Consider the following 27,999-nt stretch of genomic DNA (forward strand, 5'->3'; position numbering starts at 1 on the left):
AGGGCATAGATTAGCCTAATAGCTACTTTTTACAACAGCAGAATATAGATACTGGAGGGTCTTCTTCTAATCTGTACTTTCCAGAATTGGGCAGATCTTTGCACTCTGATATAAATATACGAAGCTCAGTCTCAGGGAAGCCATCTTGTTGGTAATGCTATAGAGAAGAATAAAAAAAAAAAAGTTTTCATTTATAAGTCCCTTGAAAACAGCTTTATTTCAAATTCAAAGTGGATCATTTGGCTACAGAGGTGGGGATTTTTCTAAAGGGATAGTTTACTCGCTTCCAAGTATTTTCATGGGGATGTAGCCTCTATAGCCAGTCTTAGGTTTGGCTAAGGAAAAGTGGGTCTAGGATTCTGCAGTGCCCTCCTGGGCTCTCTTTTGTGGGTCTGATTCAACCCAAAATGGGCATGTTGAATCTGAATCTGAGAGCTCCTTCCAGGTAAAATCCAGCCTGCACACCCTTTTGGAGTCTCTCTTCCAGACAGACAGATTTATTTAAAGGCCTAATATTTATATCAGTTTGGGGGTCTAAGATCTCTAGAATGGGCCCCGACCAGCAAGGATCAGAAAGGACTCGCCCATTTGACAAGTGCTCTGAGACCATGGAAGAAGGTTAACATCTAAACTACGAGTCTAGGCTTGTGTCATCCAGAGCTGTCAACTCATGTTATTCTTTGAGACCTCAGATGTCACCCTCGAATAATATAAATATATAGCTCTCTGCATGCAGAGTTGAAGGTAGTGAAATTTTAGAGCACCATGGGAAGGGATTTGGACAGGTACAACTACATTCTTTCCCAGTCTCCTTGGTGACTCTAAGCAAGTCTGCCAAGCAAGTATTGAGGACAGTCGGTTCCTGACATCTGATTTGGTAAGAATGAAGTCAGAACCCTGGCTTCGTGAGCAAGGTATTTGTAATTATCAATTCATAATCCATCAACTCCTGATGGCCTTTCTCCTTATCCATTCGCATGGCATCATGTTTCATTACCCCTCTCATGCTCAGAAAGAAAAGTCCCCAAGTGGAAGTGTCTATGCCAATAGTATGCCTAACAGTATCAAGTTATTAGAAATTTAAATACATATGGATATTTATTCTGCCTTTCCATATTTCAAAGGGCTCAAACTGATTTTTAAATATTCAATGTGGAGTGACAATATGAATGATAACAGCTTTTCAAATCATGTTCCTGACTGTGTAACACACACATGGTTCACACTTGACATATTAATCCCTTGACTGTTCTGGAGACCAGGCCTCTGTGGTAGTCCCACGCAGGGGTTCATTCCAAATGAAGAGGTCAATTTTTCTTTATGAAAAGTGGATTTTAAAAGCTCCCACAAAATTTTGACTGTCCGTTTCACTCACTCAGTATCTACTGATCCTTATAATTCTAATAAACGATTTGAAACCCTGTCTGAAAAAGCACAATTACTCAGAGACAAAACTTTCAACATTTTAGAAGTTCTATTTCTCTTTCATTTCTGTTTTTAGTATCTAAAATTGAGATCCTTCTTCTCTACCCTGAAGAAATTACCATTCCATTGATCCCCTCCCCCTCAGGTACTATATTTTATTGCCACTCTACAAGTTCTAGGAAAATGCTGCTCCTCATTGTTCTTGATGAACCTACCTTAATTGTTTCATACGTATCAGTGATCAGTGCAATAAAGAGACTTAAAATCATGTATATAAAGAGGCTGATGAATGAGTAGAGGTAAATCCTGCTGAAGAGCCAGACCAAGTAACTCTTTTGCTGCATTTTTGCAAATGTGGCAAACATATCATCTCCATTTATCAGCGAGAAAAGGCACTCAGAGACCATGTTCAGAGAACGGAACTGGAAAAACAAAAAAGAAAAGTTCCCTTTACTTCATGTTCCTTCCCATTGGAGACTTTGATCATGACACCATATTAAAAATAGTGGGACTAGATATCCCAAGTTACCCCTTCAAACAAATAACCTGGGGTAACCACAAGCACTTTTTTTAACAAGAGAAAATCACACAAATGTTTAATAACATGTACACATTGGAGACACCCAGGAAAACGGAGTCATTCCTCCAGGCATTTGTCTTGTGATGTACATAACATGTACATGCCTACTGTTTTTCTTGGAACAAATAGCTCCTTCAGATGCTCCTCTTAATAGGAGCAGCCCGAACTGAAGATAGGAGAGCTTGTCTGCACCTTCAGTGCTTTTCTGAGTCAAGCTTTACCCTCCCGTTTACCTTGGTAGAAAGAGAAATGCTTCTGTGAGAAACACAGGTCCCAACCATGCATACTCATGCTTCTCATTATAAAGTTCATGCCATTTAAGATGATGGCATTATAGTCAAGACTGTAACTCTGGTAAACAAACTATTCAATATTTCTACAAGTTTCTCCCTATACTACTTTTTAAAATAAAGTCAAATTTCAATAAGACTTAACTAAATAGCCCACTCTAGTATATATCGATGAATCAAATTGGCAAGCTTGACTTCGCTGATGGTAAGAAAGACTTAATTATCTGACATATTCCACAAAAGGAGTTGAGGCAGTCAAGTGAATCAGTTATCCTCTCAAGGTGGTCTTACCTTACCAATTTAAAAACTTGGCAATAGATACATTACCTACAACATTTTAAGGCTGAGTCACAAAGTAAAAGGAGCTTATTTTAAAAGGATAACAAGCCACTGGCACTACTCTGAGAGCTTAATAACAACAGGGAAAAAATTGTTTATCAGTACCTTATCATGGTAAGGCCCCAGCACAATCCATCCACAGAAGCAATAGCCTAAATAAATCATAGCTGCACAGCAGCAGAACCTGATGACATTGGGCAGCGCTGCCTGAAGGGTGAGAATAAGGAGCTGGGAAAGTAAGAGAGGTCATTAGAATCCCTTTGTCCTCTAGACAAAGCAGTGCAATAACTTTGAAAGAGAAATACCAGCAGCTTGGAGAACCATGGAATTCCTTACATTGTATTTCTGAAAGAAACCAAGGTATCGGATGACTCCTAGCCACACAAGCATGGTAGAGGTACCAAGAAGTATGCTACAGACATCATAACTTGTCAGACTCTAAAACAGAGTGGAAAAAATAATCAGTTATGTAGCAGAAATTCATTTTGGGCAAAAATTATTTGTTGAGTAGCAATGAGTCGGCACTGTTCTAGATGCTAAGGACAAAGCAGTGAACAAACAAAATTCCCTGCCCTCATGAAGCTTATATTCTAGTGTGGAGAGAGAGAGATGATAGAAATAAATTAGCAAAACCCTTAGTACATTAGCTGATGGTAAGTGCTGAGGAGAAAATTCAGGGGAGGGGATAAGGGAAGGCTGTGTGTTGCATTTCAGATAGGGTGGAGTGATCACTGAGAAGGTGGCCTTTGAGTAAAGACATGAAGGGAGTGAGGGAGCAAGCCAAGCAAAAATCTTGTGGAAGAGCTTTCCAGGCACAGGGACCTGTAAGTGCAGAGGCCCCAAAGCAGGAGGGCGCCTCGCAAGATAGTGAGTCTGGCTGGAGTGAGCTATGGGGGAGAGTGTGCAGTCATAGAGGTGAGGGGGCAGGTAGTTTAGGGCCTCACGAGTGTAACTTAAAAACTTTACCTTTTATTCTGAATAGACTGGGGAGATTGAGAGCTCTGAACAGGAGCGATATGTTGGGAGCAGATTGTTGGAAGAGTGAGATGGTTACTGCAATAATGTAGATGAGAGCTGACGGTGCCTTGGACCAGGCTGGCAACAGTGAAGGTGATGAGGTGATTTTTTTAAGGTAGACAAATAGGATTTCCTCTTGGATGAGATATGGAGGAGAGGGGATTAGTGAAAGAGAAAAGTTGAGGATGAAGCTATGGCTTTTGTCTTGAGCAACTGAAAAGAGTTGCCATTAACTGAACTTAGAAAAACCATGGAGGGCTTCTCTGGTGGCGCAGTGGTTGAGAATCTGCCTGCCAATGCAGGGGATGCGGGTTTGAGCCCTGGTCTGGGAAGATCCCACATGCCACGAAGCAACTCGGCCCGTGAGCCACAATTACTGAGCCTGCGCATCTGGAGACTGTGCTCCGCAACAAGAGAGGCCGCAATAGTGAGAGGCCCGCGCACCGCGATGAAGAGTGGCCCCTGCTTGCCACAACTAGAGAAAGCCCTCGCACAGAAACGAAGACCCAACACAGCCATACATACATACATACATACATACATAAAAAGAATGTAAGCAAAAAGAATATCATTAAAAAAATAAAAAATTAAAAAAAAATTAAAAAAAAAAAAAAAGAAAGACCATGGAGAAGCAGGTTTGGACTGTGGAGGTGGAGATTTCAGGAGTTCTGTTTCAGGTATGTTAAATTTGTGAGGCCAGGTAGACATCCAAGTGAAGATGTGGAATAGACAGTTGGATATTTGAGACTGGAGTTCAGGGAATAATTCCAAGCTGGAGATATAGATTTGAAAATCACTGGAAAATAGACACTATTTAACGCAATGGGGCAGGATGAGATCACCAAGACAGTGGCAGAAAAAGAAGGTGTCCAAGCACCGTGCCTTGAAATACTGTCACTTTAATAGGTTGGTGAGATGAGAAGGAACCAGCAATGGAAAGTCAGAAGACCAGCCAGTGATTTAGGAGGAAAACCAGGTAAGTGACAGCCAGTGAAAAAGTTCATCAACAAAGAGGGCGTGCTTGCACTGGTAAAAGCTGCTGATAGGTCAAAATGAGGATAAATAATTGATTATTGAATGTAGCAACATGAGAGGTCATTGGAACGTTGCCCTGGAGTGGCAGGGCTGCCTGACTGGAACAGATACAAGAGCGGATGGGAAGAGCAGAGTCAAAAACAGGATTAAATACTCTTTTGAGGTCTTTTGCTATATAAAGGGGAGCAGAGAAATGGGGAAGTAGCTGGAGGGAGAATAGGTTGAGATTTTGCCTTTTTAGAAAGGAGAAAAAAAACAACATGCTGATGGAAATGTCGTGGTAGAGAATGAGAAACTGAGGATGCATGAAAAAAGGAGGAAGAATAGCTGGAGCCATGCCCTGGAGTAAGCAAGCAGGGATGGCATCTGAAAGGCAGGAGGTGGAGGAGTTGGCCTTGGATAGTAACCTAAATAATGTATCTACAGTAGCAGAGAAAAAGCAAAGCACATGGGCACTGATGCTGGCAGGTAGATAAATGAAGTGGGAATTTGTGGAATTCCTATTTTGTTTCTATTATTTTGTGAAATAGGAAGTGAGGTCATCAGCTGAGAGTGAGGATGGGGCAGGGAGTATTACAGGTTTCAAAAGAGAAGAAATATGAAATGATCAGCTAGAAGACAGGGGGAATGAATAGCCTAGAAAAATGTAGAAAGATTGTTGGACACCATTTAGGGCTCATTGAAGTTAATGGTAGGTGAGGGCGGTAAAAATAAAGATTTGCTGCAAATCTCCCCCTACTCCTCTTTTTTTGGTCCCTAAAGTTAAACATCAATTCTAATGATATATACTACATTGGCATATAGTGACAGCTGCTCCATGGCCTCCTAAACCCATTCTCTCTTTCTGAGGTACATGCCTGGGCTATCTCCCCCAGCTCCCTTGCAGTTAGATGTGACTAAATTCTATCCAGTAGGACTGAACAGAAATGAAGGCTGCCATTCTGAGCCAAGGTTATAAGACTGTGAGAGACCTACTACCATACCAGGTTTCCCTTCCATGGGCTGCAATCTGTTTGTGAGGCAACCCAGCATCAATCATGCAGTCTGGGGGAGCCCTTAATGGTCGGCAGAGAAAAAGATGGGACAAACTTGGATTCCTGGATGGTGTGGAGCTGAGCAACTTGCCAGCACGTAAAATCCACCCTATTACGTGAGGGAGAAATAAACTCCTGTCTTAACTGAGCCATTGCATTTGGGGTCTCTGCCCAGGAATCTGAACCATAAGAGGCTCCCCACATGGATCATACTCATATTTAGTTGTAGTCAGGCTAGAAAAATATAAATTTGAACAAGATTAGTTTGAACAGTATTCATTTTGTTTTGTTTTGTTTTGTTTTGTTTTTGATTTTTGTTTTGGGGGAGGGTTGATATCCAGGCTGGATTAGTCCTAACTTAAAATGGAAAACCTTGTAGTACATAAATAGGAAAAGTAGGAAAATGGGAATATTCTCCATTTGAATGGACAAAGGGAACAACTGCAAGGACTCACACAGTAGTAGTTTGGCCTCACTTCCCTCCACCTGCCCCCAGCCGACTCTTTTTGTTGAAGATTCTGGTATTTCTTGTAAGAACAACAAAAAACACCTTTTACCTCAGTTACCTTGGAGTGTGTATGACTTTTGGTGTGTGTAAGAATTCACAGGCCCCACCCCCAGAGTTCACATTCAGGAGGTCTAACGTGGGGTATTTACCAACTACCCAAATGATCCTGATGCAGAGGACTGTGAATCACACTTTGGAAAACTCAGCCTAAAAGATTTCTGGACTAGATTTTTACAAATTACTGTTATTTCAGGTTTACTCAATATAATGTTTGAAAGAAATAATTTACTCTGCGAATTCTTAACGTTTTGGAAAAAATAAATGACCTTTAATGCAAATCTGATACTAACAATGACATAAATAGGAAAAAATTTTACCTTAGCTTGGATTTCCATTTTCAGAATTGATCCAGTAATGGTTAATATGTCACTAATAATAATCATAATATACCATCCATTGACGAATTCCATTCGATCAGAAACAGAAACTTCCTTCTTATAATGGAGGAGGAAAAAATTGACAAATTCCTTTCGGGAAAAGAGGGGAGGCACGGTGAATTTCTCCATCAATCAAAATGTCCATCATGTTCCTAGAAAGCAGTGATCCCTACCTGCTGAAGTTGAAGTCCTCTCACCACAGATCGAACACACAGGACTAACGAAGCCAGGCATGTCAGAATAACGAAGGTGTCAAAGATCATCATGTAATGAGTGTTCTTCTGAACTGGAAGGAAAGTGGATTACCTGCTTATGCAGTGAAACATTAATATGGTGACATATACTTCTTTCTTTTCTTTTCATTTTTAGCCGCATTTATTTTAACTGCTGCATTGCATACTTCAGTATAGGTGTACAATACTATATTCGTAAGGACACTTGGATTGTAATCTGGTTTTCCCTACTACAAACCATTCTCCAGGTCTTCTTTGTGCACAGGTGCAAGTGATCCTTTAGGTGAATGAATACCCAAAGATGGAATTGTTGGGGTAAGGCATATGCATCTTTACAAAAAAAGATCTAAGAAATTGCTCTCCAAAAAGATCATGCCAGTTTACATACCTACACATATCTCCACATCTTCTCCATATTCTTTAATTTTTGCCAATTAAAAGAGCAAATGATTTGAAATGCCGTCTTTACCATGTACCAAATGGCCGTTTGTATTCAAGTACCATATCTTACCCTTCTGACGTTTTTGTGTGTTTTAATGCCTCAGAAAAATACCTCTCATTACTCTTTCCTAGAATTTCTGCTGGCTAGCCTTGATTGTTATTTTTCCATATATTCTTCAGGACCAAATTGTCAAATTCCAATAAAAATCCTACAGGTAATTTTGGGAGGAAATCATGTTGAATTTATAGATTAATTTAGGAAGACTTGACATATTCATCATGTTGAATCACTTGTCCAAAAACATAGTGTGCCTTTTAATTGATTCAAGTCTTCTTTTTGCATCCTTCAGAAGCATTTTCAAGTTTTATATGGATCCTTCACACTCATGTTTAGAATAATTTAAATAATTCAAGCATTCTTTGCACAAAGACAACAAAGAGAAAAGGCTCTGATACAGATTCTTCCATGAGTATTTAAAAGAGACTAAAAGTCCTTCTTTTAAAAATCATCACAACCATCCATCAAATTTCTTTATTTATCAGCTTGTAGTCTTTTGTTCTTAATACCGTTAGGGTTCCTGCATATCCTATTTAAATATACTTATCTAGGTATAAAATACTTATTAAGCATCAGGTGTGTTTCTACATGCTGAGAGTATAATGGGTGAACAAGACAGACAAAGCCCCTGACCTTGTAGAACTTCTATTCTACTCCAGAGATATAAGAGAAAAAAGTAAACAAGTAAATGAACAAATTATTTTCTGATAGGAGTAAGTGATATGAAGAAAGTAAATCCAAATAGCTAACATGTATTGAGTGCATTTCCTGCCGGGCATAGTTCTAAGAATTTTATAGTTTTTAACTCACTTGCACCTCACAGCAACACCCACGAGGTAGGTGTGATTATCCCACTTTGCAGGTGAGAACTGAAGCACAGAGAGGTCACAGAACTTGCCCAAGGTTCCACGGCCAGTAAGTGGCAAAGTCAGGATTCAAACCTTTGCAGTCTGTCTCCAGCATCCATCACTCGGTGTTAGTGGCTCCTAGCATCCCTTGGGAACTTGTTAGGAATGCACATTCTCCTGCCTTACCCTAGACCCAGTGAATCAGAAACTGCATTTTCCTAAGCTCTCCAGGTAACACTAAAGTTTGACCACCATTGCTGAGGGAGCTTTGGGTGGGGGAATGGGGAAAAGAAAGTTTCACTTATACCGCACAATGAAGGAAGGCCTCACCAAAGAGGCAGTGGGTTTTAGCTGAGACCTGAGTGACAAGGCAGAGCCACCCATGCAGAGATTCTGAGAATCAGTCCTCCCAGCATGAGCAGAGCCAGGTGAAGAGAGGTGGGCAGAGGGCTGGCTGTCACATGCTGTCTTACAGAGCGTGTCTTTACTTAACAAGTTGTACTGCTCTATGCTGATAGAAAGAATTCAAGACTATTCTGAAATGAAGCATCCCGTAATTTTGTCAAGAGGCATCTAATTGTTACACGAAGGACTAAATCTACTTCATAAAAACTTAAAATTCAAGAAAACAAACATTTAGGGACTTCCCTGGTGGCACAGTGATTAGGACTCTGCGCTCCCAATGCACGCGGCCCGGGTTCGATCCCTGGTCAGGGAGCTAGATCCCACATGCATGCCGCAACTGGGAGTTCACATGCCACAGCTAAGGAACCCATGAGCTGCAACTAAGACCCGGCACAACCAAATAAATAAATTTAAAAAAAAAAAAGAAACAAACAAACAAACATTTGAGAGAAAGCCTATGTTCCAGGCACCTTCATATGCTCTCATTTTCCCTATTCTCAAGTTTGTGGAGAAGTATTACAATGTTTACAGATGACAACACAGGCTTGTGTTTCAAATAAACAACTTTGTGACTGAAATAAGTGTCTGTGATTCAAGATCGTCATATATTTGAAGTTACCTATTAGTGAAAAGAATACCAGAATGAAGAAATTTTATTTTATTTTATTTACTCATACTATCTCATTACTACATCTGAACTTCGTGAATCCATTAGTAGGAAACCCTAAAGCAATTATTATACAAGTATGGTCTGAATAAGGACTCCCTGCACATTCCTGGGTCTCACTCTCAGACCTACAGACTGTCTTGTATAAAGCTGGAGAAACTGCATCTTAGCAGGTACTTGGAATGACGCTTCTGCTCACTAGAATCCGAGACCCTCTGACCTAATCATTAAAGTCTAGCACAGCACACCACTACATATCAATACAAGGGACTAGGAAATTAGATCAATTCTTCCCAGTCAGTTTTATCCAGTTCAGCTCCAAAATTCTCAGCGATACTCAGTTTATACCTGAGTTTGTGCCCATATTTCTAGCAATGCACCCTTTCCTTATTTCATCTACTTTTTTGACCTAGATAGAAGATAATTATAAGGTGTGGGATACTTCAGGGTCAAATCCTACCTGACTTCTCCCTGGCTGTATGACCCCATACACACCAACATTCACTGAGCCTTAGTTTCTTCATCTGTAAAAATAGGGATGTTACCTATCTCAAAGATATTTTAAAATATTGAAGTGAGGAAGATGTAGGTGGAAGTATTATACTTATGCAATAAGCACTCGATAAACATTGGTTTGAGTATATGTGATTTTCTTTTTGCTGAAGGGATTATAAGCATTTGTTTTCTTTTTGGTAAGGAGTGGGCCAGTGAGGGCACATGGAGAAGGCAGGAAAAGCCATTTTGATTACTAATAACTTGGGAATTACTTGGAATATCAGATAACTACAATGAATTGATCTACTTGCAGAGAATTAGGGACTTGGGTATGGTCTACTTCTTTCATTTAATGTTCCACACATCCTTGGGACAAGTAATTTAATAACCATTTAATATTATTTAATAACCATCTTTAAAACTAGTAAAATTCATCACTTACTTGATCCAGATACATGCCAGTCTTTACATTCTCTGATGGAAATGTCATTATCTAAACTTATCTTAATTCTTCCACTGTGGGCTTTGTTGTCAAATGTTATCTGTGAAGAACAGGAAAAGGGTAAAAAACATACCTATAGTTTTTAAAGCCAAGATGCCTCTATGCATTAATTAGGAAACAATTCTTCCAAAGTTACAGGAGACCCAGACTCTCATCTTTGACCTGTTGCTAACTCTGTTCAACCTTGGGAAGTTCTTTTTATTTCTCTGTGAGCTGAGAAAGTTGAACTAGATCTTCCAAAGAGAACATTCAGTCTCTACAATCCTGCTTCCAGGACAGTATTCAAGCCCTGAACCACTTATAAAACAAAAGAATTTCCCCTCCTTCCCATTCTAAGTGCCTCTAGATGCCCTCTTACAATGAGCAAGAGCGAGTACAAGTATGTTTTCCTCCGCCTCCCAGCAGGGCCTCAGCTAGGGATAGATTTTTAACGTTGTTGTAATTCTTACTAACACAGATGCTCACTATTTCTGTCTTGAAACATTTCAAATGGAGCTTTTTTGATTTTCCTTCTAGGACCAGATTTCTTCATCACTATAGAACCACATGTATTACAAAAGGTGTGGTCACAGGGAACCAACAGCATGTCTGGCTTCAATGATAACCATTTTGGGACACCAGGCACCAAAGGGGACAAAGCCATGCCAGAACACCTTTCATAGTTCTTCCATTGTCTTCCCCTTCTAGCTCCTTCCACTTTCCCCTTGCATAGACCAAGAAGGTGAGCTAAGGAAATTAGTCTGGTTTGGGGGTTTTGTTTTTGTTTTTAGTGCCTCTTCTCTCAAGTCCTAAAGAAAAAGAAAAGTTCTTTTAAAGTCTGTCATTTAAATGAGTTTTATTGAAAATCTTCGTGTGGGGTAATCAGATACCATTTCAGACATAAGATTTCAAATAAACTTAATAAGTTTAGTTACTCTGTTTCTCCTCATGTTGGACTGTAAGTTTCTTCCCTTGACAAGCAACCAAGGACATTGCTGCTGAGGGAACCAGCCCACAACCTCACATAAGGAAGATGCTCAGTATTATTTGAATGAGTCAGAAATCCTTGCCAAGGAAAAACCATGCTTTTCCCACACAAAGATCCTCAGGGTCTTACAAATAATAGGTGCTCATTAAATAAATTTTGGCTTAATGTCAATCACATCTAAGTAAGGTTTAGAAGAAGCTGAATTCTTTAAATGAAGAAGAAAAAATACTGGGTGTAATTAACAACAGATTAGATAGTACAGAAAAAAAAAAGATTGGTGAATTTGAAAACACAGCAATAAAATTATTTAAAATGAAAGACAGAGAAAAAAAGACTGAAAAAAAAAAAAAGAAAGAGAGCTGCGGGACAACTTCAAGTGCCCAAATATACATATTATTGGAATCTCTGAAGAGTGGGGGGAAAGAGACAGAAAAATATTTGAAGAAATAACACTGAGTAAATGTCAAATATAATGAAAACTATAAACCCATAGATCCAAGATACTCAATGAACCCCAAATACAAGAAACACGAAGAAAACTACATCAAGGCATATCAGAATCAAATTGTTAAAATCAGAGATGAAGAGAAAAATTTTAAAGCAGCCAGAGGGCGGAAAATACATCCCATACAGAAGAACAAAGATGAAGAAGACAGCATATTTCTTAGCAGTGACAGCAGTTTGTATTGTTTGTATTTTTAGTTTGTAAAAGAGCAACATCTTTAAAGTACTGGGGAAAAAACAGTCAAACTAGAGTTCTATACCTAGTGAGACTATCCTTAAAAAGTGAAGGTGAAATACTTTTTTCAGACATACAGAAGCTGAAAGAACTTATTACCAGCAGATCTGCATTATAAGAAATGTTAAAGGAAGCCCTTCATGCAGAAGGAAAATGATACCAGGTGGAAACCTGGAGCTACACAAAGGAATGAAGCACTGGAAATGATAACTACATGGGCAAATATAAAGACTTTTTATTATTTAAGTTGCTTTAAAAGATAACTGACTGTTTAAAGTGAAAATAATAACAATGTATTGTTCCAGTTTATATCTGGAAGTAAATTGTATGACAACAATAACGCAAAGGCCAAGATGGGAGAAATGGAAATATACTGTCAGGTTTTTATGCTATACATGTGGTGGTATACAATCACTTGTAGGCAGGCTGTAATAAGTTACATATGTGTACTAGAAACCCTAAAATAATAAAACAAAGAGTTATAGTTAATAAGATAACATATGAGATAGAATGGAATCCTAAAAAATACTCAATTCAAAAGAAGGCAGAGGGGCTTCCCTGGTGGTGCAGTGGTTGAGAGTCTGCCTGCCGGTGCAGGGGACACGGGTTCAAGCCCTGGTCTGGGGGGATCCCACATGCCGCGGAGCAACTAGGCCCGTGAGCCACAATTACTGAGCCTGCGCGTCTGGAGCCTGTGCTCCGCAACAAGAGAGGCCGCGGCAGTGAGAGGCCCTCACACCACGATGAAGAGCGGCCCCCACTTGCCACAACTGGAGAGAGCCCTTGCGCAGAAACGAAGACCCAACACAGCCATAAATAAATAAATAAATAAATAAAATCTAAAAAAAAAAAAAGAAGGCAGAAATTAATTAAAAGGTAGAGAATTTTAGGTTGGATACAAAAAGCAAGACTCAACTATATGCTGCCTAACAAGAAACCCACTTTAAATATGACACAAATAAGTTTAAAAGGGTGGAAAAAGATATGCCATACTAACACTAATCAAAAGAAAGCTGGAATGGCTATATTAACATCAGACAAAGTACATTTTTGAGCAAAGAATATGACTAGGGTTAATGAGTGCCATTTCTTAATGATAAAAGAATCAGCTCAAGTGATTACAAGAATCCTAGATGTTTATACACCTAATAAAGAGCTTCAAAATACAGGATGCAAGAATTTATCAAACTACTATGAATGAATGCTAATGCACTACTTTTACATTATAAATCCAACTGGGCACACACAGGATAGGCTTAATAAATAGCTGTTGAATGAATCAAATATCTACTACATACCTTATACTTTGGTAGGTCCTTCATATATGTTATCTTCTATCTTGACAACAATTTTGTCAGGTAGGTGGGCATTAATTCTGTTTTACAAATGAGAAAACTGAGGCTCAAACCAATTAAGTAATTTGCCTAAAGTTACATAGCTACTTACTGGTGAGCTGACATTAAAATCTAGGCTTGGGCTTCCCTGGTGGCGCAGTGGTTGAGAATCTGCCTGCCAATGCAGGGGACACGGGTTCGAGCCCTGGTTTGGGAAGATCCCACATGCTGCTGAGCGGCTAGGCCCGTGAGCCACAATTACTGAGCCTGCGCGTCTGGAGCCTGTGCTCCGCAACAGGAGAGGCCGCAATAATGAGAGGCCCGTGCACCGCGACGAAGAGTGGTCCCCGCTTGCCACAACTAGAGAAAGCCCTCACACAGAAACGAAGACCCAACACGGCCGTAAATAAATAAATAAATAAATAAATAAATAAATAAAAAATCTAGGCTTGTCTGACTCCAAAGACCTTGCATTTTATATGAGGCATGCTACCTCAGTTCATGTTTACTTATGGCAATGAAGTTGCACTAATGGCTTTTATTATCAAACTACCTGATAGGATGTAAGTTCCAACACAGTTCTGTGAGATGCACTGCTAAATCCACACTGCACAGATACAGCTTGGGATAATTCTACAAGAATGGCAAAAATATGACATTTGCATGTGGCTTAAGGCCAAGTTGCTTTTACTGATGTAGTGAGTCATGACAAAGGATCTAGTGTTTTGTTTACTCAATCAACAAATATTTGAGCCATCTACTATGTTCTCTGAGGGATGAAAAGATAAAATTGTTCCTGCCTTAAGGGAGCTTTCAGTCTAGTAGAGTTGATGATAAAGACCTACGAAATCCTAAAACAAAGGAGAAGGTGGTAAGACATACAAAATACAAAAATGAAAACAAAATCTGGGAGTTCAGAACACAGAATGTATTGCTAACTGAGGAATCACAAAAGGGTCCATGAAGGAGCTGTCAGTTGACCAAAGCCTTTAAGGATTATAAGACTTCTGAAAAGTATCATTTTCCATGAGAGACAGAGAGAAAGAGAGAGGCAGACAGACAGACAGAGATACAGAGAGAGAAGAGAGAAGACTGTGTATAATAGCTCAATTTTTAAAAAATCAAGTAATTATGAAAATTCATAACATGCTGGTTAATATTAAGATCAAAATCTGTAGCCCAAATAAAAACAGTCTTATAGAATTAGTGCTTTTGCTTATTAAATAATATGCATAATTATTACATTATCCTATATTCTGAAAATATTTTTAACCTCAATTGCTGAAAACTTGATTTCTTACAGCCAATTAGTTGAGTATCGTGGACATAACTTTTGATACCAACTACTGCTGAAGTAATAGAAATTTGGACCACATGAAGGCAAGCTGTGATCAAATGCTGTCCTGCATATGCCGATACAGCATTGTGTTACTACTGACTCTGATCCTCGTGAAGTGATGAACTCACATGAGGGGCATCTTGTGCTGCCTAGAGGGCATCAAAAGCTCCATTTGCAACTGGAAGACAGAGAACATAGATGTGATAGGGTAGGCTGAAGGCGAGGAAGCTAACCAGAGCATTAGAGGCAGCACAAGGGAGGCAGTGTGAGCAAAACCCAAAGGCTACAAACATCCACAGTGAGGAAACTCGGTAGCAAGAACCCTTGGCAATGACCTTAAGCAGACTGCCATCGACTGCTGAGAGCTGACCATACAGAGCCTACAAACCTCTGTTCCTTTTGTATTTGAACACCTACTCTGTGCCACGCACTGATCTTGGTACTAAAGACACAGCAGTGACTTTCAGAGCTGTGAATTAGGCTGGAGACTATTTTGAGAGTCAGAAAATGGGGTGACTTTAGCTTTGTATATAGGAAGGTCATATTCAGGACCTGCTTACGGTTTTTGTCAGGTTTGATCAACTCATTTTTAGCAGCTTTATTGAGATATAATAGACATACAATAAATCACTTATTTAAAATGTAAAATTTGATATGTTTTGACACCACTGACACAATAAAAAAATTTGGTCAATCAAAAAAAAAAAAAAAAAAAGACACAGCAGTGAACAAGACAAGGTCCCTGCCCTCGGAGAACTTACTTACACTGAGGTACAGAAGACAGATAATTAACAAGTAAACAGGTTAGTACAGTAGCTACCCCTTATCCATAGGGGATATATTCCAAGACCCCTAGTAGATGCCTGAAACCGCAGATAATACCAAACCTTATATACAATGTTTTTTTCCTATACATACATACCTATAATAAAGTTTAATTTATAAACTAGGCACAGTAAGAGAGTAACAACAATAACTAATAATAAAACAGAAAAATTATAACATATACTATAATAAAAGTTATGTGAATGTGGTCTCTCTCTCTCTCTCAAAATATCTTGTACAAATTAAATGCCTTTTTCCATCTTAACTACGCACTTATCACACACTTTGGACATAACTTTTGCAGTTTGGGGTGCAACAGCAAAACTAGCATGGATTTCTTTTTCCGTCTTCACAATGTCATGGATAGAAGATTTCTTCTTCCTGTAGATTTAGCAACCTTAGCATACATTTTTTTTTCTTTCCTTATTAAGTTGAGAGCTTTCACTTTTTCACTTAAAGGAATTGTTTAGCATATCAGAATTGCCAGCATCACTACTCTTGCCCTTTGGGGCCATTATTGAGTAAAATAAGGGTTACTTGAACACAAGCACTGTGATACTGGGACAACTGATCTGATAACTGAGACGGCTACTAAGTGACTAACGGGTGGGATACACTGGACCAAAGGATGATTCGTATCTGAGGAGGGTCAGAAATTTTTCATTACGCTACTCAGAATGGCATGCAATTTAAAATTTATTTCTGGCGTTTTCCACTTAATATTTTCAGACCGAGGTTGACCTAGGGTAACTTACCTCAGAAAGCAAAACCGCAGATAAGAAGGGACTACTTCATAACAAAATAGAGCTAGCTGAACCAGTGCTTCCCCTGTGCACATCCAAGTGGGATGGGAACATCCTATACATTTGATCACCCCTTAATACAAGTAAATAAACCTGTAACTAGATAAAACTATTTTTCTCCAGATAGGAATCAAATTCAGCCCAGCCCACACTTACAGTCAGAGTAAAGTCGTAACAGTCCGGGAGCTCGTGATGACGAATTGTCTGCAGATTAATGGCCTTCAATTTAAACTGCAGCTCCACTGTTATGAATCTAGAAGACAGGAGACTTCAGTGCAGTGAAAACATATACACACAAACATGAGCTACACTCCCATCTGTTCCCTCACCTGTGAAAGTCCAGCATTAAGTTGAGTTTATTTTCTTCTAGTGTTCCAACGTGAAAAGGTTCATCTGGCTCCACAAAGAAACATTCTGCCATAGAAAGGAACAAACCGTAATATAGCGCCTAAAATAAATATAGAAAACTGCATCTTGAAAGGATCATATGTTTAAAACTAGATGTTCAGATCCTGGTATTTTTGTAAATTAAGATTTTTAAAGCTAAACATCCATACCACATGGTTACAGTGACTTATTTGTTTTTAATACGTGACTATAACATTTCTGGAATGGATTGGGGTAGAGAAAGATCTGAACTCTATCTCATTAGTCTTCTATAGAATGCCATCTTCCTTTCTGTCTTTTTAAGCCTAAACGTTGAGGCCCTTCTTCCTTTTTGTATCCTAAGCATAGGTTTGAAGCATCTGTAGCATCTAAGATAAAATTTTCTATGTTTAAAGGATCTTTTTAAAAAAATATTATGTGTTGCCAATTTTTCCTCAATAAACACTGTTTTAAAAAAGGAAGATAGCATATTAGAAGGTTTTCACTAGTCAGTACTATAATCCTTTACTATTCTTCTCAAAGAAAAAGTCCCAGTGGCTATTGTTAAAAGTACTTACTTTTTGACTCGATGACCTAAGCTAATGTTTTAGATACAAACTGCAAATAGAACTTTGCTAATAAGAATAAGCTGTGCTATTCTAAGTTCTGGTTTTCATTCCCTGCCCGTCCCCCCAGGCCCAGCCTACCCCAAAGACACTGAATAGTGAAGTGCTCTTGAGCAGAGAGAGTTTTATATACATCAAGAATTTGCAAGCATACTGTTTTATAAGGACAATATCTGTCTATTTTACTGGCTTATCCAGCAGAGAGGCTGTGGAAAAAAGTGGCTAAGGGCATGGCCTGGGTCAAATTTCAGCACTGCCTCTTAATAGCTCCATCATGAGCAGATCACTTAACCTTCTGAGCCACACTTCAGTCTTCTATAAAATGAGGATAATAATAAACTTGCCTCGTTGGTTTTTGTGGAGTTTTTTGTTTGTTTGTTCGTTTGTTTTAAGAATCATGAGTTATAGTGAAGTACCTGACACAACTCTGAAAAGGTTCTTACTATGACCTAATAGCACAGGCCAAATCAATGTTTTCAGAGATGAAATTAGTATAAATAAGTATAAATTGATTTATAAATAAGTATAAATCAAGGAGTTAAAAATGGAAGTTCTAGCTTATAGAAGAACATCACCAGTTTCAATTTCTGGATCAATGTCAAAGGTATCATTTCCGGGACAGATGTTTCCTTGCTTGTAGAAGTGCTGACAGATTGCCATGGCTGACTGCTCCGTGCCCTTGTTCTCGTAAGCGTGATTCCCAACTGAGACGTTGCGTAGCTGCAAGTACTTCAACCAAAAAGAGAAACAGAAGAAGGGGAACACCCAGCCAGGTGGAAGTGAAGCCACGATTCCCCTCCCCCCCTGCCTTTGAAATGGCAGGTTCCCACCTCCTGTCCATGTGGAGACTTGCACGCTAATATGCAGAGTGATTAACATGTTACTGTGCACCAGGACCGCAGAGGGCAAAGCGCACTCTTGAATTAATTAGAGTTCTGGGTTCAAGTCTCATTTCTGTGACCTTGAGCAAGTCATAGACTTTATGAGCTGCTGCTTTCTTATCTGCAAAATTAAAGGCTTAATTTAACCTTAAATAAATTCTCAGGTTCTTTCTGCCTTTAAATAACTATGTTTAGGAACTGACTTTTACATTTAATGTGAATATAAATTTTATTTATCTTTGAACTATTTCCTATAAAGTCAGAGTTCTGCTTTACTATAATATAGGAAGTGGGATAAAATTGTTCCAGGGTAACCAGCAAAACTTTGTCTAAAAATAATGTATTTTAAAAATCTTTATCTTTGAAAGAAAACAGCTTGGTCACTTTTATAGCAATTTTCTCTTACTGAAAGCCCTCCCATGGCTTCCTGTCTCTCAGAATAAACTTCAAAGCTCTTTTCCAGGGCCTATTAAGCCCTGAGAGACCTATAGCCCTATCCCTGCCCCTTCCTTTACTCCTTTGCACACTTGCCTTAAACATACTAAATGTTTTCTAGCTTCTAGGGCCTTCACTGTTGCCACTCCTTCAGCCTGAAATATTCTTCCCCAGACTTCAAGTCCCCAGAGAGGCCTTTTCTGACCATCCTGAGTCCATTGTTAATATTTTATGCCATTTAATTTTTTTTTTTTCATAGCACTCATCACTGTTGGAAATCAACTGATTTCGGCTAAACCTGTTTAAAATCCATCTCCTCCATTAGAATGTAAGTTCCACAGGGCAAGGAATTTATCAAGTCCACTGCTCTAACCCCAGCACTTAGAACAATACTGTAAGCAGATAGGGTAGGGGAGGTCCCTGGAGAAAGAGAACAGGCATGGCCTTCTTGACATAAGAGAAGCCATTTTTGGCCTAAGCCTTTTTGTGATCTAATGCTGGTCCTTGAACAGGTCTCAGTAATTAATAATATTAAGGGAACAATAGAATGCAGAAACAGGCAAGAGAAGTAACAACAGCAAAGATAATACATCAATTGTAAAGATTCCCAGTTCTGTTTCAATGGTAAAGATTAGGCCAAAACACTTGACTGCCAGGTCAACTGAAGTCTAAGGGATGATGATGTTGACCTTTTCTGACCCTCATGACTTCAATCAACTAAAACTTGGACTCTATTGACCGCCCAAGCCCCTTCATGATTATACATGTACCCTTAGCTTAAAACTTCCCCAATTTTGCTGTTTGAGGAGACACTGCTTTGGGAAAGATCCCTGGTGTTCTCCTTACTTGCTGCAAGTAATAAAGCCTTCCTTCTCCTGACCTTTGGCTTGGTTGTGTCTTTTGGCGTGACATCCACCAAGAGGCAAACCCAGTTTTCAGGTAACAGTATGAGACACAGAGTCAAATTAACAGTGAGGTGAAAATCACTATCACGTGATAGTGCAGGGGTCCCCAACCCCCGGTCCGCAACCTGTTAGGAATCAGGCTGCACAGCAGGAGGTGAGCAGCAAGCGAGCAAAGCTTCATCTGTCGCTCCCCATCGCTCACATTACCGCCTGAACCATCCCCAACGCCACCGGTCCGTAGAAAAACTGTTTTCCAAGAAACCGGTCCTTGGTGCCAAAAAGGTTAGGGACCGCTGTGATAGTGGATCTTTGTTCACTAGAGCTAATCTATGCACACCAAGATGGTAAGTTGCTAGGATAGGACTTGTGATTATGGCACCAACCTTTCTGCTAGCATTGGGATTGGGAAAACGAGCCAGAAATCTACAGTGATATAATTAAGCTGCATAAATCATTAAATAACATTACGTCCTACATATAGGGGGAAATAGTATAATGCTGGAGATATTCAGTTTTGAGCTGTTTGTTTTCCATACAAGGAAATAAGTGTCTTAAGTCTTTATAAAGCTACTCTGAGCCAAATTGGTAGTTTTACATTGGGGTGTCGGGGACTAAGAGGTAAACAGTACATTAAATGAAAAAAGAGGTAAAAGATATTGAATGCGGTAAAGTACCAAGGAGACCAGTGTGCCTGGAATAGGGGATGTGTACCGGGAGGTGAAGCCAGAAAGGCAAGCAGGGGTCATGAAGCAGTCACACCTACAAGGGGCCCTGTAGCCCTTCTGAGCACCCGCTCCTTGTGAGGCAGTCCCCACAGGACTTACTTAAAGATCTGAACCTCCTACCTTAGAAGCTTGTGTCTTAAACCTTGTAAGACCTTGAGACACAAAAGATCCAAAGTGCAGGGCTTCAGGTACTTGCTAACGTTATAAGTGATGCTACAGCCAGACTCCCTTGCTATCTTAATAAGGCTCCTCGTGGAGGTCTGAGCACCTGCAGGAGCTGGATGTTGTAGGCAGAGTGTTGCCTGCCACTCCAATAAACGACAAGTGTTGACTGCCATCAAGCCTTCAGCCACTGCAGTGGCATCAAGGGTGTGCTCTGAGGGGAATTCAGGATGGAGAAAAACAGATTACTGGTCCTGGATAGTTAAGATGTATATCAAAGGAATAACTGCCATAAGCCCAGACTCTTGTATCTTCCCATACATAGAAAGGCACTAAAATCATTAATTTGAGATATCTGTTTTTTATGATTAGCAGTAATCTTTTGATGTTTCATTACATGGGTTTTTTGTTGTTGTTTTTCTTTTTTTTCAGCAAAAACCCTCTTTGGAACAGTCCCTCAGAGCTATCTGAGAGGCCGCCTTCCCGGGCTGCAGTCTGCAGCGATGTCCTTGAATAAAACATAGCTCTCAACTTTTAGGTTATGCATTTTCTTCAGTCGACAGTGGTCAGGGGCAAGTGGCAGGACCATGTCCAGCTAAAGGGCAGCTCTGGAGCCTGAGTCAGAGGACTCTGGGACCGGAATGTGATGTGGGACTATGGTTGAAAGGCAGGTGACCTGTAGGACTGACTGATGGGGCACCTAACTGGCTATGGCCTCTGTGGGGCATTCATCAGGCTGGACATCTGTCCCTACTTGCCTCTGCAGCTCTGCCTTGAGGGAAGTAGTTTTTCACACAGATCCATGGGCCCCAGGTCACCCTTTGGAAGACAATATAAAAACACATTAAAGATCCTTACCTGAGTAATGTGGCACCCAAAGTAAAGCAGATTAAAACCGATTGCTCCTTGATTATAGATGGATTTTTTGTGGTCCCTCTGTGATCACCTGATCTGAACACATGAATCTTTTGAGCTCTTTCATTCATTCACAAACAACTGAGTGCCTGGGATGTACTTCCACCTTCGTGGAATAAATATATTAATATGTGGCACTGAACACTGTCATATGTATAAAATGAGGAGTATTATGCAATCAAATCTGTGATTTTAGGTGAATCCTTTAGAAAACAGTCAAGAAATGGTAGGGAGGGGAAGGAGGGAAGCCAACCAGAAGTAGGGATATACAGACTATGCTTGAGCTGCAAGAATAAATGGTTCCAAGACCCTGAGACCTTTAAATCTAAGCAAGTGATCAGAAAGAGAAACATGTCTGGGGAGCAGGTGGGAAGAGAACAGGAACCCGTTTTGGACGGAGTGGTTCTGAGGTGCTCGTGAGCTGTCTGCATGCAGCAGTGTGAGCAAATGGTTCAGGGTCACCTCTCTTGGCAATGGCTGAGGCTGTGTAGAGGAGGAAATTCTGTAGGAAAAGGACAAACCTTTGAGGACTGCCTTAATTTAAGGGGTAGATGAAAGAAGAAACCCAGTAAAGATGGCCCAAACATGACTGATTGCTAAAAGCCAGGACATAGTATAAAAATAACTAGGTCTTTGATATTCAAATACATAAACATATATACTAAACAAAAGTGATGCTGTTATAACCAGTGTTGGATCAGGATGAACCCTAGAGGTTATGCAGTTAGGTGGCATTTTAGGGTTCTACTCATCAGGAAAACTAATTAGTCATGGAACTAGCTCTAAGGACTGAGAAGCTACTGTCTTATCTGTTCGTTCTCCTTGGTGACTATCACCGCAACTATCAAGAGATTTCCTTACAACAAACAATGATCTTTCTTTCATATCAGTCTATATTTTCTCTATTCGGTTCCCTGGAATCATGTAGAATAACTGACCTCATTAACAACAAAAACTTTATTTATGAATATTGTGATCAAGATACTTTTTACCTTCAGTTTAAAATGCCTGATAGTGATGTAGAGAACAAATGTATGGACACTAAGGGGGTAAAGTGGGGCTGGGGGTGGTGGTGGTGGGATGAACTGGGAGATTGGGATTGACATATATACACTAATATGTATAAAATAGATAACTAATGAGAACCTGCTGTATAAAATAAAATAAAATAAAATAAAATTCAAAACAAATAAAATAAAATGCCTGATAGTGCCCAGAAGATGGTAGGGAGTCACTTGCCCTAAGTAAACCCCACCCCAATTAATATTATCTACCTATATACTAGCACAAGGAATCTACATGCAATTCTATACAGAACACGGAAATCTGATAAACAGAATGGCCTGAATGCCAAATATTATATTTTTAAGACTACTCTTAGGCTTACTATATAAAAAAGGTAAAAATGTTTTAGGAGGAATTTAATGAACTGCTTACATCTTGCCTCTACCCGCCCCTCCCACCAAAAACCAAACTACCAATTTGGTTCAGAGTAGCTTTAGACAAACTTAATAATCTTAAAACAAGAATCTCAAAGCCGAATATCTCCAGCATTTTACTATTTTTTACCTTACAAATTGTAGGGCATATTTCTATTTAACAACATATGCAGCTTACTTCTATTACTATAGATTTCTGGCCAATTTTTGTAATCTGAATGCGATCAGAAAGCCTTAGCGTCACAAATATGTATTTTATCTCACTGTGCATAGTTTGTCTCCAGGATAAGGAGAGCCATAATTGCACTATAATAATTTTTTGAAGAAGAGTTGTGATATTTTTGAAATGTTATCTAAAGACTAACTCAGGTTGCAAATACTGACTTCAAGAAAGCTTCCAACGATTCCCACAAAATAGGAAATTTTGGACTTGAGAAAGTACTATTTGTAGCAAAAACAAATTGATCAGAAACTCTGAATAGAATTTGAATCATCTGTATGAAAAACAAGCTTCCTTTCTGAAGCAGTTAATCAATATTACAATAAAATCATTGTCATATATGACATAAAGGCCTTACTTATTTTTTAAATGAACTTTCAGGTCTTGGTTACTATACACACTCTGCAAAGTTAATAGTCTCATTATTTGTTAAGGGTCCCTGAAAGTATAAACTCTGAGGACTTAATGACTACTTACAACCAAGGTCATGGTTAATCATTTTAAACCTTTGAGGTTCTCATGCCAAGCCCTAGCTCTGACTCTTTTAATTAAGTCTTTAAAGTTTCTGTCTCTCTGTTACTAAACAAAAGCTTTTCTCAGCTTCTAGTTCTGTTAAAGTTTGTTGGCAACATTAAAAAAACTTAACTGTTTTATACATGTCATTTACATATTTCATTTAAAAATGTTCACCCTTGTACAACTGAATGTCAGTTTCTACTATGTACATTGCTAACAATTTTCCAGTCTAATCTTTTTCCCAAGTGAAGAATGCATGTGCTTGATTTACCTGGTTCACTGCGAAGATGATCTGATCGTATACGTCACTTTGTGTATACACTGCATATGTGTCATCCATTCGGTCTATATATCCTTTTAGGAAGAGGTGTTTGAATGCTATAGTGTTCTCTTCCTTGAAAGCTACCACCATCTGGTTACTTAGCCCAAAAAAGATCAGCTTAAAAGAAAAAAAGAAAAAGTAAGAGGGTCAAAAAGTAATGAAATAAAAGGTCTCTATAGAATGATCAATTCATCTATTCAGGATTCAATGCCTAATTAATCCTGAATATATTCAATAGAAATTAAAGTTTGGCAGCTGTGAATTAATTTGTCCTTAAAGATAAGGTGGGTTTCTAGTTTTAAAATAAAAGAAAGTGATTTTGCATACTTTCAACATTTATTTTCATGTATGATCCCACTTATGACATTTTCCCTACCAACAAAAGCTTTAGGAGTTCAGAGAAGCCCTTTAGGAGTTCTTTAGCTCAGAGAAGCAAGGTAACTGACTAAGGAAGTTGGAAGGTTTCTCTAAGGAAGAAAGAATAATAGAAACCCTGAAATATGTGCATAACTTGGGCAGGGGACATTTGAGGAGCACGGGGGGAAAGGCCAAGAAGGTCGAGTTGAACTTAGCACTTTGGGGGGACATTGAGGACACCAGCATAATTCAATTAGAGAAATAGTGAGAAAAAAATGTGAACAGAAAGACTGGAGTCAGATGGTGCAGGGGCTTGAATGGAAAATAGAAGAGTTCAAAATGAATTCTGTAGAACAAAAAGGTCTTGAAGCAGGTGTACAATAATAAGAAATATCTTACATAAGTTTAAGTCCTATAATCAAACTATATTCCTAGGTCTAATTACCAAAACTGTGACAATAAGGCCAAAAATAAAAATATTCTTTCAACTCATCTCTAAATCAAAGTATATTAACATAACATATCCTTAACATTCATACAGGATTGACCCCAGAGTTTTACATGAAACTCAGTTGTCCTCTTGCTCTCTCCCATAAACACACACACACACACACACACACACACGTGTGTGCACGCTGTAAGTTTAGAACATATATTTTGACTTAGATACCAGAGTAAGGGGGGCATCATATATTTTATATGGAAAAGGGGAACAATACTGAAAACCTATGTTCCATACACTATTGCAGGAACTTTCTTCACACTAATCCCACAGCATAGTTCCTAATACACCCATTTTACAGATGCATACATGAAGACTCAGAGAAGTTAAATAATTTTTACAAGTCACATCAGTAGCAAGTATATAGTCAAAATTCTAACCCAAGTCTAACAGACTAAATCCAAGCTCTAACTATCCAAGCCCATGCTACACAAAGTATCCAGGGTCTGATCAGGGAAAAATAGAGACAGTGGACCAATCTTTTCGGCTCTCACCTCCCCTTGTGATGTATGCCCTGTACCCCACACATGTCATCACTCTCTACCTAACTCAACTCTCATTTCTAAAGAGACTCTTTAAGCTGTGTCTTATTTAAATCTCAGTAAGATGATAGCTTGATATTCCAGGGGTTTTACATCTATCGAAGCTGATGATCAAAAAGCCTCCAGAGAATTCCCAAAGATATTTTTACCGATTCATTCAAATATATGAGTACCTTCACAAGCCAGCACTGAGCTAGAAGACACAGTTCCTGCCCTCAAGGACCTAGGGGCAGACAAGAGTACCACTGGCAGAGAGAACTGCTATAATTCAGAGAATGAGCCAGGCAGTGTGAAAAGGGAAACTTTTAGTAGGGTGCCTATTATCATAGTCATCTTTCTTTTGCTGTTGCAGACACAACATCTCCAACTTAACAGAAATACCACCGTCTTTTCCCTGAAAAGAGGAAATCTGTCATCAAGTCACCCTCATTTGCTCAATTACAAAGTCTTTATGTAATATTTGTTTGATTGTTCCAGTGTAGATTAAGGAAACATCACAATTAAGAAAAACCCTCAGTTACTTCAAAAAAAAACTTACCTAAATGCCTTTTATATGCTTATTACTAACAGGCTTAACATCTTAAACTGTTAGTCAATTTTCCTCTTGACCACCCTAGGAAACACAGGAAAGTTAGATGAGCTCCCTAAAAGATTTAGGAGTAATTAAGAACACAAGTCTTACACAGACATACTAGAGAATGGATTTGAGGATACGAGGAGGGGGAAGGGTACGCTGGGACAAAGTGAGAGAGTGGCATGGACATATATACACTACCAAACGTAAAATAGATAGCTAGTGGGAAGCAGCCGCATAGCACAGGGAGATCAGCTCGGTGCTTTGTGACCACCTAGAGGGGTGGGATAGGGAGGGTGGGAGGGAGGGAGATGCAAGAGGGAAGAGATATGGGGACATATGTATATGTATAACTGCTTCACTTTGTTATAAAGCAGAAACTAACACACCATTGTAAAGCAATTATACTCCAGTAAAGATGTTTAAAAATTAAAAAAGAACATAAGTCTTAGAGGGAACAGAATCTGAGTTTGAATCTCAGTTCTATTCTTCTGGTTTCCTGACTATGACAGGTTATTTTACTTCACTAAGCCTCAGTGTTTTCATCTGTGTAATGGGGATACTACTACCTACCTCTGATTTGTTTTAAGAATTGAATGTGATGATGTAAAATGTTTAGGCTGAAACACAGTAAACACACAAGTGGTACCTATCATTCTAAGTAGAAAACATGTTCAACTGACACAGGCTTTCCCTCCAACTTATCAGAAACAACACAGATAAATATTTTCACTATTGTGACACACTACATTATCAGCTAGAAGTTAAGAATTTCAATTCCAGCTTGCCAAATATACTGAGAACTGAACATCCATTTTTATGTTGATATGTTAAAGGAAGAGAACACGTGCCTCTAAAGTCTTGATTCCGCCAGTGGCAGTACTAGTCAGTACTAATCATGTGGCTCTATAAATATCAGTTCCTTATTCTGTAAACTGAAGGATTCCAGTACTTATCCAATAGAAGTAGTGTTGAAATTAAATGAAACAATGTCCTGGAACAAAATAATCACTCAAGTGTCAGTTTCCTTTACACAACACCTAGCATCAGAAACTTAGGCAAGAATTTCACCAACTTCATATGACTGTAGAAATAGCCTTAGCTTCTAACACCTTAAGCATTTGTTCTCAAGTATCAGTTAAGATTAGCGATTTCAGAGTTAAAAAAATTCTCCTTGAATACCAGTTGTTTATTTATGTATGCATTTTTCACCAAATTAAGAGAAAGTATTAATAAAAATAAACGTATCACATCTATTTTTCCTATTAAAATCTTTTATTTTTGCCCCTTTGCTTTTAACAAGAGATAGTTACTCTCACCAGCAGGAAAACATACCTTCACAAGAGTAAATCATAAGTATATATAAAGAATCATAAAATATAATTTCCCCCCAAAATGCTAAGAGAAGGCAAGGAAATGAGATTCAACTTCTCCTGAAATGAAGTCTCACATTTCACTACCTATGCTACTCCTTTTAATCAACTCCACATTCTTCCACTTCAGGGCTCCCATGATCACAGGGATGTGAGAATCCAAATACTCTTAACAAAAATCCTGAAGTTTCTGAAGAGAGAGAAATTCTCAGGAAACTATCTAGGAAAAAAAAAGAATCCTCTGGTTGGGCAATAGCTAGTTTCCACAGTTGATTTAGAAACCTTTAGCTAAACTTCTTGATTGGAAGCCTAATATTAAAATTTTCTTTTCCTGAAAACTAATTACATTATGTGAGTAAAATTATAACTTAATGAAAGATGAGAAGGAAAAGTGTTAGAGAAAAAAAAAAAAAAACCAAAGTCTTCTTTCACAAATATTGAAGAGGGAGGGTTTAAGATTGTGTATCTCCTTAATTATTGTTCTTTATTATGCATACAGTTAAAAGTTATAAAAAAAGAAAAAAAACTGTCCATAGTCCTCTTTGTTAGTAAAAGAAGACTTCATTAAACTCATGATCTGAGATGGTTACCTGGATGGTCACCATTGCAATTTTTAGAATTTGTATGGCAAGTTTCCACGGTTTTCTACCTCGAGCCCAGAACTTCTCACAAGGATTCATGAAAAAAAATTTGAGTTTTCGCCTCATCTGGTCTTCTAATAGAAGCTCCTCAGAGGGAGATGTATGCTGGTTAAAAGTGCAGCGATTTTCTTCTTCATGAGAGCTGCAGCTACTTATAACAGCCTCAGGATTTGCCAT

At 38.8% G+C, this 27,999-nt stretch overlaps 1 protein-coding gene across 2 annotated transcripts; it reads right to left on the reverse strand.

Annotated features, from left to right (window-relative positions):
* Positions 1–22: 22 nt before the first annotated feature.
* Positions 23–27,999, reverse strand: MCOLN3 (mucolipin TRP cation channel 3). 2 transcript variants are annotated; one of them, XM_059899797.1, is made up of 12 exons: positions 27,772–27,999; positions 23,783–23,950; positions 17,889–18,042; positions 16,651–16,735; positions 16,478–16,574; positions 10,255–10,354; positions 6,839–6,951; positions 6,606–6,755; positions 2,971–3,072; positions 2,740–2,862; positions 1,641–1,847; positions 23–157 (listed from the first exon to the last, which is right to left on the reverse strand). In XM_059899797.1, the coding sequence occupies exons 1-12, from the start codon at positions 27,997–27,999 to the stop codon at positions 23–25; spliced, it is 1,662 nt and encodes a 553-aa protein (XP_059755780.1). The 2 variants fall into 2 exon arrangements, with proteins under 2 accessions (XP_059755780.1, XP_059755785.1); XM_059899802.1 differs by lacking the exon at positions 23,783–23,950.

Source organism: Balaenoptera ricei, chromosome 1, assembly GCF_028023285.1.
Source record: "Balaenoptera ricei isolate mBalRic1 chromosome 1, mBalRic1.hap2, whole genome shotgun sequence".
Lineage (NCBI taxonomy): Eukaryota > Metazoa > Chordata > Mammalia > Artiodactyla > Balaenopteridae > Balaenoptera > Balaenoptera ricei.

What these genes read in the sequence shown, in the direction of transcription:
- MCOLN3 (XM_059899797.1), bottom strand. Translation starts at nt 27,999, where the DNA reads ATGGCAAATCCTGAGGCTGTTATAAGTAGCTGCAGCTCTCATGAAGAA. An exon ending in TTGCAATGGTGACCATCCAG is followed by an intron (nt 23,951 to 27,771) that starts GTAACCATCTCA and finishes TTTTCTTTTAAG; the next exon opens with CTGATCTTTTTTGGGCTAAG. An exon ending in TGATCCAGAAATTGAAACTG is followed by an intron (nt 16,736 to 17,888) that starts GTGATGTTCTTC and finishes TTTCTATGGCAG; the next exon opens with AATGTTTCTTTGTGGAGCCA.